Below are 11,150 nucleotides of genomic sequence, written 5' to 3'. Positions count from 1 at the left end.
CCATATATACATGTTGTTAACATGAAAGAAAACCTCTGATATATTGAGGCAAATAAGCACTGTGGAAAAAAAAGGTCTATGATTACTGACTTTTAAGTTTTTGTTGCTTTCTAATTACTACTTGATTTTGGGAAATACACGGACTGGTTTTGGGTGTGATCACTTTTTCTAGAACTGACTTTTAGGTAGTGATTGTAAGGCAAATAAGCACTGTGGAAAAAAAAAGGTCTTGGATTACTGACTTTTAGGTTTTTGTTGCTTTCTAATTACTACTTGATTTTGGGAAATGCAAAGACTGATTTGGTGATAAAATATATATTGGGTGTGTGTTTTTTGCTTGAACTAAAGTTTGTTCCCTAGAATTTAAGGGCATTACCTATGTTTTTGCTTGAACTAAAATTTGTTCCAAATTCTCGACGGTCGGGGCCGAAACCAGGCCAAGGGAGCAAAAGAAAAAGGAAGGTTTTTGCCCAATAAGGGGGCCACGATATGAAGTTAGATCAGAAGTTTTGCCCAAAAAGCTGATAAAATCATGTCTGAAATTAAGAAAAGAAGTCGACAACATGAGGAAGAAGAACAGAGACATGGGACATCTGTCAATTGATAAAGAGGACAAGTGGAAATTCACTTTAAAACTAGCAACGACACAAGTTCATAGAAGACTAAAAGAGAACATGGCTAAAGTCTGCGACAGAGGAGGAAGAAGATGGAAGGAAGAAGTTACAACTGCCAAAAGATCATGGGGCACTTGGCAGTCCAAAATCTGGCCACGTGAAAATCGCTGGAGTTGCCACATCAAGTTGTTGCATGCATGGAAAGCTCTATAAATAGAGCACTTAGAGTTAGTTTGCAAATCCTATTCAAATCACACAGTACAATCGCGTGATCCCTGCGATCTCCTACTAGATAATTGTTCGGACATCCACTTTGGAACGACAGCAGTTCCTGGCACGCTCGACATTCACCTTCCTTTCTGCACTTGAAAAGGACCACGGTTTTTAGGAGCCGAACAATATGTTGTATGAATAATGTCATAAAAATATATATGTTATATTTTTTTCTTGTTTCAAATTACTATGGTTGCTCGGGTTAGTAAAATCTTTACCCAAATCCCTTTCAGGCAAGACTTGGGTTGCTCGGGTTATGAGGCCCACCCTAGTTCCACCCCTAATTGCAAGAATTTACTTCAACTTGTATGAGGCTAGTCAGTCGTCAGAAAATACACTAAATGCTTGTATGAAATTATTACTAATAAACAAAATAATACCACAACACAAACATTTCGAGATATTGAGCTAACGTCCAAAAGTCATAGGGAAATGTAATGTTAGTCAGCATGTATAGTACTACTAGTAACGGCAGACTAAGGTACAATATGTGATAGTTAAAGCTTTCACCGACCCTCAGCCATTGTATCTGTAATATCATTTATGGAACAAGCTCCAACATCAGTCGATGATGAGTCTGGACCATTATTGGGTCTTCTAGAAATAAATGCAGGCTGTTTAGGCAGAGGAAGAGAAGTTTCATTGCACAACATAACAACAACTGCTGACATGGTTGGCCGATCATTGGCTTGTTCTTGCACACACAAAAGCGCAATGTGAATGCATCTTAGAACTTGATGAGTTTGATATGACTCACCTAACGATGAATCAACTATGTCCAAGGATTCTCCTTTTCTCCAAAGGTCCCAAACCTGAAACAATTCAAAACAAAATCTGAAGGCCAACAATTAAGCAACAATATTGTATGTTATTAATCTAAAATCTATGACTTGCATTTTACTTACATGTCCAATTAGATTCTGAAAGTTCTCTTGATTATAACTGCTGTTTTTCCTGCCACAAATGATCTCTAATACTACGACCCCAAAACTGAAAATATCAGATTTTATTGAAAATAATCCTTCCATTGCATACTCGGGTGACATATAACCACTGCAGACATAACATATGTAAATTTTACTTATGCTTCATTCTGTAAATCTTCCTCTTCATAACATAAATGCATGTACTACTTACTATGTTCCAACCACTCTATTGGTATTTGCTTCAATTTGGTCCCCTCCAAAAATTCTAGCCATTCCAAAATCTGATATTTTTGGGTTCATTGCAGCATCTAGTAAAACATTGCTGGCTTTTAGATCCCTGTGGATGATTCGTAATCTTGAATCTTGATGAAGATATAACATTCCTCGAGTAATTCCTAAAATGATATCAAACAGTTTTTCCCAGCCCATTGATGACCTTTTAGCTTCATCTGATTCCATGAAATTAAAAATTGTCAAATCATTCATCATAAATTGCCAAATTAATGTGTTAAAAACTCTAAAAAGTACATATATACATAGATTAACATTTTCTCCTCTTGCTGATAGCAGCATCCTAAAAGATGAGCCAAATGAAAATTGTAGAAAAAACACATATATACCAAAGATAAACGAGTCCAAGCTTTTGTTTGGCAAGTATTCATAGATTAACATTTTCTCCTCTTGTTGAATGCAGCATCCTACAAGTTTAACAAGATTCCTGTGCTGGAGTTTCGCAATCAGCGTAACTTCATTCTTAAATTCCTTTATCCCTTGTCCCGAATTTTTTGATAGTCTTTTCACAGCTATTTCTTGTCCATTATGTAGCCGGCCCTGAAATTGATTTAATTAATTTTCGGGTAATGGCAATTTTGTACAAGTTTACTCTCAGCCTATTCAAGCAAATCGTACCTTGAACATAAAGTTAAATTTGCTTTACTTTAAACACAATTAGATTAAGCTAGCTACGCAATTTTGAGACAACTATTTTGTACCTTATAAACAGTGCCAAAACCACCTTGTCCAAGCCTGTTTGCAGAAGAGAAATTGTCTGTGGCAGCTACAATGGTGCTCAGATCAAAGAATGGTAAATCTGTACTAGTTTCACTTTCAACAAGCTCATTTTCACTAAATGACAAGTTTCCCATTCCCCTTTTTCCTGTCAATGAATTATACAGTAAATATATCAGGCTCAATATTGGTAATGAAGGAACTGAGTGATCCAGCTATGAAACGATCTGGGGCCTATTAGGCAACGATTTCTGTTTCATGCATGTTTTCGTTGCCAAATCGGTCAAAAACACAATCAAGTGGCTAAAGTAAATTTTATTTTATTTTGTACTGCCAAGAAAGTCACACGTAGGCATTGCCCTTTAATTGTCTTGAACATTGGACTTCTTATTTTGAAAAGTGGGAAAGTAACAATGGGTTGTAGCTCTTGATGGTATGTTTGTTGCGTTTTGCACAGTACCGAGCTGCAAAGAAGAATAATCTGTTTACCTTTCCTCTTCTTCATTACAAACCAATATGCCAAGATGATGAGAAATGACACTACAGCAACTGACACTACCACAATGGCCACCTTCAACTTCTTGCCATGATTACCTTTTGACTTGGAATATTGAGCTGCAAAGAAGCAATCGTTAGGGATTTTATACAGAAATTATCTCTGTTGATATCACAATAGATTTTTTTTTTTTTTAATTTTAATAAATAAATAAACTCTAACTACTAGCTGCAAGCAGACTAATGAATTTTAAGTTCAATTTAATTACAGATAAGTTTCAATTCATTTAAAATCAGCTAATACTATTCTAAAACAGTCATATAACTTCTTATACTAACAAATTGTTAACTGACATATAAAATGACAAAATTAACTTCCATATTTAAATTCATAAATCCCTCTTATGCTATCCAAAATCAGTCATATAACCGTATGTACTAAGAAAAATATCTAAAAATTTCGTAACTTTTTAAAAATCTATCATACCACCCTCAATCCTATTGTTTGCTGTCAAATAGTAACAGGATACTAGCACATGCCTGTCATATGCCAATTTTTAAAATAATATACGACGAGGATGTCCTTGTAACCCTTGCCTTTTTAAAACCCCAAATCAAGTCTAATATCTAAATAAACGGAATGGGAATGATATGATAGATTTTTTAAAATTAATGAAATTTTTAAGTAGTTTGTCTTGGTTTTTTTTTTTTTTTTTTTTTAATGCAAAGGTTTTATATGATTGTTTTAAGATAGTATAAGTGGATTTTTATTATTTTAACCTTATCTTACATGACGAATCACAAATAATATGAGCGTGGAAAGATTGATTGCATACCTAATTCAACTGCATCAACCCGAATGTATATATCTTGACCCCCATTTGAAAACACTCTTGTATCCATCAATTCACCGTGCCAAGTGACACACCCACTCCCTCTTCCGCTTTGGTTTGCACTCGTGTAACCACTACAAGAACAGTTCTTCAAGCACACCTCCTCACACCCTTTCAAGCTCAAACTCATATTCACACGTGTCACCGATGTGTAGGGAATGCTAGAACGTGTCATCGGCACAAACCCCTCTCCATTTCCACAAACTTGTCCCTCACGCTTCCTCACGCACCCGTCTGATGCGTCCCTCAAGGACCAATCACGTGCCACCTTGGGCTCAAAACCAGGTAAGCATGTACATTTAAACTCCTCGTCACGTAGGTTACAATTACCATATGAACCACATGTATCATAAGAGTCGCACCGATCCTTGGGTACTGACCAGAACTCGACCCATCTACGGTCTCCCTCGAACCACGTAAGCCTTTGCACAATCCCAGACTCGTTCACGACCAATCTTGAGAAAATTGAGGTATTAAGTAAACCGTAAAGCATGGAGACCTCATCATGATTGTCAATATAACTGGCATTAAAGATGAATTTAGATGTCATCTCAGGAATACCACTCAATTTAAACCCATTCCATGGACCGGTTCGCCATAACCGAACGGAACCCTTGGACAAAAACAATTGTGGGGACCCACTAAGGTCCATCTTGATAGAACAATCTCCAATTCCCGGGTCATCCGGTGACTTCCAGGCCGTTAGGAACCGGTTCAGACCTGTCCTCCGGTCCATCCCTATTTTCATGAAAGGAAGCATAGTATCTGTTGGATAATCAAAGCCTTGCCATGCAACAACCCTTTTGTCATCATCACCCTGAAGCAAAACCAAATTCCCTGAATCTAAAAGTTGAGCTGAACAAGTGCTGGCAGGAGCTGCCTCCGAGACATTCGTCGACCAGAGGGGGAAGCTATCATTTCCATTATGTACAACGAGGTTTCCCGTTTTGTCAATGGAGAGAACTCCAGAGGTGTCATTGATCGGATTATCTCTATTTGCAACCCAAACAATAGTTTGTTCTTGAACTTTATTGTACCAAATTCCGATGTATCGTTTGTTGGAATTGCCGGGACTGAAGAACCCAAGCGCGAAGAATTCTCCGCTAGAGACTAATTTGTCTCCATGGTTGTCTCTGATAGGTTGGTTTAGGGATATGGTGTCAGTGGAAGTGCAGAATCGGGTGAGATCAAGAAATGGAATTAGCAACAAAAAAAGGACACCATACATGTTTGGATAATTTTCTCTCCTAAGTTTTGGTTAGGCCGGTGAAAGTTTAAATTAAATTAGACGATCAATCGATAATGTTTTGTGACACAGAATAATACCCCATTTATCTATAGTTCTGTCAATTTTACATATTTATTCCAAGGTGGATTTGCCGTGTGTTAGAAGGTATAGTTTGAAAGATAAGGAGAATTGTCGTCCAAGGCGGCTGGAAAAATATCTATGATATTCGTGGTTCATATATATATAAGCATGTTATTCGTGGTTCATATGATATTCGTGGTTCATATCTATAGTTCTGTCAATTTTTCATTGCGTGAACAACCTGAAAAGCCTCCTTTCTATTTGGATTTTGCACCAAACCCCCTCCTTTCTATTAATTTGCCCAAAAAATCCCTCAATCACAAGATGCCGAAGGAGATCTGAAATAAAAATGGACTAAAATATCCTTAGGTTATTTAAAAATCTGCTTTATCAATCAGTCTTGATAATTTATTATTATTATTATTGTTGTTGTTGGTTTTCTGCATAATATTTTAACAGTTTATTTGACTTTTTTCCTTTAGAAAAAAAGAAAAAGAAAAAGATTTTGAATGCAGGCTTTTATTAAGTAGAAAATAGTTTAGTCTATAAAAGCATGGGCTAAACAATTCCAGAATAATGTCACAATACTAGTCAAGTCCACAATAGTCAAATGAAAGGAATAAATTGTAAGTTAACAGCTTATAAATAATAATATCTTATAAGAAAAAAACTAATTAAAAAATAAATAAATAAATAAAAAAAGAAGATGAAGAAGAAGAAGAAGAAGAAGAAGAACATGTAGGCATTATTCCCGTGTTGGTAGAAGATGACTCCATTTAACAAATCTATATAAAATAAAATTTAATAAATGAATGCATAATATAATTCTCCATAATAATAATAATAGCAGGTAAATTTCAAAAAAGACTCATTTTCATGTGGGTTTGAAGGTTGATTGAAAAATGTAAATATAGTATAACTAATATTTAATAGTATATATTATATATAATATTATAATTGTATATATAATATATAGGAAGAATAATTAATCTGTTTACCTTTCCTCTTCTTCATCTCAAACCAATATGCTAAGAAGATTGTGAGAAATGACCCAACAACAACAGACACTACCAGAATGGCCACCGTCGCCTTCTTGCCATTATTCCCTTTCGACTTGGAATATTGAGCTGGAAATAAGTAATGGTTAGAGATTTAATACAGAAATTATCACTTTTGGTATCACAAAAGTGAAGGAAAAAAAAACAACCTAAACGAACTGAGGAACACACATAAGTAGAGTTAGGAATCCTATTTTATATCATTTTATTTCTAGAGTGGTAAATTTACAGTAAATTATATAATGTAAAAAATAGGAAAAATTACACATAAGTAGAGTTAGGAATCCTAAATAACAAAATAATCTATATTAAAAGTTTATTTTTCATTTTGATTGAATTAAGCAAAATAATTATAGATACATCAAAAATTATTGTTAAGGTCCAAAATGACCTCCAAGTTCTTAATCAAAATACCAAAATATGCTGATTAAAATCATATAATTCCGAAATACCAAAATAAATAGTTGAGATCCAATTTGAACCGAAAAATACGAATTAAATAGTTGACAATGAGAACTTAAAAAATTGAATAGTGCATTGTTAGTAAAACAATTGATTTGAAGAACTCCTTTGCAGAAATATAGAACATTAACTAAGTCGTGCAAGGCAAGAAATTTGAGACAAACACGTCTGTCTTTATTTTAGAAATGTTTGATAAATAAGAGACTCTTATTATGTCATATTTCAAAATCTTAACCTACAAATCAAGAAGAGCTAGTGCTCTGCAATTTCAGATTTTTGAGGCCGATCTCAAAAGCCCTCCAAGCAATAATATCAACTAAAAAAAAAAAAATTCTTTTTTTTTTTTTAATTCAAAGGAAACAATAATTCTTGATACATTTGTAATTATTTTGCTTAATTCAATCATATAAAAATATGAACTTTTTAAAATAGACTACTTTGTTATTTAGGACTTCTAACTCTATCTAACTCTATTTATGTGTAATTTTTCTAAAATATAAACAAAAGGACATTGAGCACAACAGCTAGGAAGTAAGGATACTCCGTCAAAGGTGCCTTGACAAATATTGGACAAGCTGGGGATACGACCACACATGTTAGAAGTGGGTAAAAATATCCGCATTTTAAAATGATTATTTTTCTGTGACAGATGCAGGATACAGTGCAGATACGCAAGGACACGACACACGATACAGCATGGTCAAATAGTGAATTAAAAAAAAAAAAAACCATGGAATTCATATCAAAATTTAAAATCAAATGGGATAAAAATGTAAGCATAAAAATTAAGCTTAAAATCCCAACAATAATGGTATATTTATTTTCCAGGAAAAAAAAATGATTTTATTCAGGTTTGCATAGCTTTGTTCTTAATTCTCATTTGAAAATATACGCCAAATCAATTAGAGAAAAAGCAAGAAGAAGAATAAAAAGAGAAAAAAATTGAATAATAGAAAGAATAAAAAGAAAAAGAAAAGTGGAGACATCCCTGAATGTGTATGTTTTCATCAAAATTTTGAAAAAAAAAAGTTATTTTTTGTAATAATATTTTTAACAAATTCTTGTGGTGTCCATATGCTATATATATAGAGAGAGATTTATCGTATCATCGTGTTTGTATCGTGATGTACTCGTATTGGTATTTGTGCCTGTACTTCCTAGACTCCAAAAAGGTAAACGATCCAGCTGGAGAATCATCACAACAATCCAAGCATAATTATTAGACAAATAAGAATTTGCGTAAAAATAAGAATTATGGGCTTGTACAAATAAGAATTTGCGTAAAAATTATATTATATACATAATTTTATACTTGTAATTTGTTCCATCAATCATATTATAAAGAAACTATCATTAAATTACAAAAAGAATAATAATAATAATAATAATTTATGATCAAACTATTTGTCTAGCCAACCTCGTCAAATCATGAACCCACATTAGGGTGCAAATTAATTGAGTTGAAACAAGTTTGACTAAAATGAAGGATTGCAAATACAGGAGTATGAAAAGATTAAATGCATCCCTACTTCAACTGCATCAACACGAGTGTATTTATGCTGGCCTCCATTTGAAAACACTATTGTATCCACCAACTCACCGTGCCAAGTGACACACTTATATCAGCACCCGTGTAACCATTACAAGAACAATTCTTCAAGCACACCTCCTTACACTCTTTCAAGCTCAAACTCATATTCACACGTGTCACCGATAAGTAAGGAATGCTAGCACTTGTCATCCGAACGAATCCCTTTCCATTTTCACACACGGGTCCCCCCATTTCCTCAAACACCCACTTGACGCATCCATCAAGGACCAGTCATGTGCAACCTTGGGCTAAAAACTAGGTAAGCATGTGCATTTGAACTCCCCGTCATCACATGGGTTACAATTGCCATATAAACCACATATATCATAAGATTCACACCAGTTCCCACGGGACTGACCAGTTCCTGTCCCATCTACGGTCTCTCTCGAGCCATGTAAGCCTTTCCGCGATACCAGACTCTCTCATGACCAATCTCGTGAAAATCGAAACATTAAGTAAGCCATAAACTATGAAGACCTTATCATGATTGTCAACGTAACTGGTGTTGAAGATGAAATTATATGGTGTTTGCGGAACACCACTCCATTTAAGCCCATTCCATGGACCTGATCGATATAACTGAACTGAACCCTTGGATGAGAACAATTGTGGGGACGCACTAAGGTCCATCTTGTAGGAACACTCTCTGGCACCCGAGTCATCAGGTGACTTCCAAGCCATTATGAACTGGTTCAAACTGGTCCTCCGGTCCACCCCAATTTTCATGAAAGGAAGCATAGTATCTGTAGGGTAATCAAAGCCCTGCCATGCAACATTCCTTTTGGCAGCACCCTGAATTAAAACCAAATTTCCTGAATCCAACAGTTGAGCTGAACAAGTGTTCGTGAGAGCTGCCACTGAGACATCGGTCGACCAGAGGGGGACACTATCGTCTCCACCATGTATGATGAGGTTCCCAGTTTTGTCGATGGAGAGAACTCCAGAGGTGTCATTGATTGGATTATCTCTGTTTGCAACCTAAACTAATGTTTGTTCTGGAACTTTGTAATACCAAATGTCGATGTCAGGACTAAAGAACCCGAAGCGCAAAGAATTCTCCGCTAGAGACTAATATGTCACCATGGCTGTCCCTGATGGACTGGTTCAAGGATACAGTGTCGATGGAAGTGCAGAATCGGGTGAGAAGAAATGAAATTAGCAAAAAATCACAGGACACCGTACATTTTTCGATGATTTTCTCTCCTAAGTTTTGGTTTAGCCGGCGAAAGTTTAAATTAAATTACACGATAATGTTATGTGACACAGAATAGGAAAATGATATGAGAACCGAACCAAACAACTGAATGAGAGGCCGAACTTAACGTGCTCGGCCACGTCAGATTATTTCCTAAGAGTATAAACGCGTGAGATGCTCTCACCTCTTCGTTTCTCTCTCCCCCTTCCTTTTTCTTCTATATTCAATCTTATCTCAATCGATTCTGGTTTTGTCTCTCTCCTTTTAATTTTGCAAAATTGAAGATGAAAAAATTAAATTTCTTCACGTTTTGCCAATACAGAAGGCACAAAACCAAAAAAAAAAAAAAAAAAAAACTTACCTAAAGAAAAAACAATCGTTGTAGTTTTTTTTTTTTTTTTTTTTTTTCTCTAAATATATTTTCATTCAATAAGAGATTAATGTGTCATGTAATGTCAACTCTTGTGCATATTTACTTACCGTTAAAAAAAAAAAAAAAAAAAAAAAAAAAAAAAAAAAAAAAAAAAAAAAAACTCTTTTGTATATTTTTCATCTAGGACTGGAAAGATTTCTTTTTGAAATATTTATGAATCAGAATTCTAGATACCAAGAAGAGTAGAGTAGGTGATCTTTAAAAAGAGAGAGAGGGGATAAGAATATATATATATAAATATATAAATATATATATATATATATATATATATATATATATATATATTCGTTCCCTCATTTGGAGGTATAATCTTACATGAATTTTGGGTAGATGATGGATGAGAAGAATTGATGAAGAACATGAGAGAGAAACAAAGAGTAAGAGAGAAAATTGTGTTAGCGTCTTAAGCGTAAATGGTTATGGCCACGTCAAGTTTGGTATTCTTTTCGCTAGAAACCTTCAGTTTCTCTATCATCACTCCACAGAATAATACCCCATTTATCTATAGTTTCGTCAATTTTACATATTTATTAGAAGCTGGATTGGCTGTGTGTTGGAGGGAGCAAATCCTCTGCTGTGAGATTCCTATGCAGTTCCTGTTGTGTGTTTTAAGTGGCCTACATTTTGCCACATCATTCTTCATTTAGTAGCTCTTAAGGTAGCGTTTGAGTGGAATTGAGGCAACGTTTGGATCTTTCTTCACCACCATTTATAAGTATCTTCACACATAAAATAAGTTATGCACATAATACAGACTAAGTAATGTTATATATAAACTTAACTCAATTCAACATACTGTGTTTGGCAATTACACTACCAATTATAAGTAACATTTCACCACAATTTATAAGTATCTTCACCCTCAAATTAGGGTATGCACATAAATGGTGATG

The 11,150-nt window shown here is 34.6% G+C and overlaps 1 protein-coding gene across 6 annotated transcripts; it reads right to left on the bottom strand.

Annotated features, from left to right (window-relative positions):
* Window positions 1–522: 522 nt before the first annotated feature.
* On the bottom strand, window positions 523–5,593 carry LOC132267117 (G-type lectin S-receptor-like serine/threonine-protein kinase RKS1). Of its 6 annotated transcripts, none has more exons than XR_009468870.1 (8): window positions 4,153–5,587; window positions 3,311–3,436; window positions 2,806–2,969; window positions 2,434–2,644; window positions 2,025–2,262; window positions 1,793–1,940; window positions 1,645–1,721; window positions 523–973 (listed from the first exon to the last, which is right to left on the bottom strand). XR_009468870.1 is itself a non-coding variant. In XM_059768174.1 (8 exons), exons 1-8 carry the CDS (start codon window positions 5,435–5,437, stop codon window positions 903–905), a joined length of 2,298 nt encoding a protein of 765 aa, XP_059624157.1. In that variant the 5' UTR covers window positions 5,438–5,589; the 3' UTR covers window positions 523–902. The 6 variants fall into 6 exon arrangements, 5 of the variants coding, with proteins under 5 accessions (XP_059624157.1, XP_059624158.1, XP_059624156.1 ...); XM_059768174.1 differs by having other exon boundaries at window positions 1,645–1,699; window positions 4,153–5,589; XM_059768175.1 differs by having other exon boundaries at window positions 523–978; window positions 1,645–1,699; window positions 4,153–5,588.
* Between the last annotated feature and the right edge of the window lie 5,557 nt (window positions 5,594–11,150).

The sequence above is a fragment of the Cornus florida genome, unplaced genomic scaffold (assembly GCF_030987335.1).
Source record: "Cornus florida cultivar Cherokee Brave unplaced genomic scaffold, ASM3098733v1 CherokeeBrave_3.0.0_Hap2_Chr07, whole genome shotgun sequence".
NCBI classification, from domain to species: domain Eukaryota; kingdom Viridiplantae; phylum Streptophyta; class Magnoliopsida; order Cornales; family Cornaceae; genus Cornus; species Cornus florida.
The sequence above is the reverse complement of the archived record's forward strand: the minus strand, read 5'-3'. Positions and strand labels throughout refer to the sequence as shown.

Excerpts from the sequence above, each read along its gene's own strand:
- LOC132267117 (XM_059768172.1), bottom strand. The coding sequence starts at position 5,437 with ATGTATGGTGTCCTTTTTTTGTTGCTAATTCCATTTCTTGATCTCACC. Across the intron at positions 3,437-4,152 it reads GGTTGATGCAGTTGAATTAG|CTCAATATTCCAAGTCAAAA; the intron begins GTATGCAATCAA and ends GCTTCTTTGCAG. Across the intron at positions 1,941-2,024 it reads AATAGAGTGGTTGGAACATA|TGGTTATATGTCACCCGAGT; the intron begins GTAAGTAGTACA and ends TTATGTCTGCAG.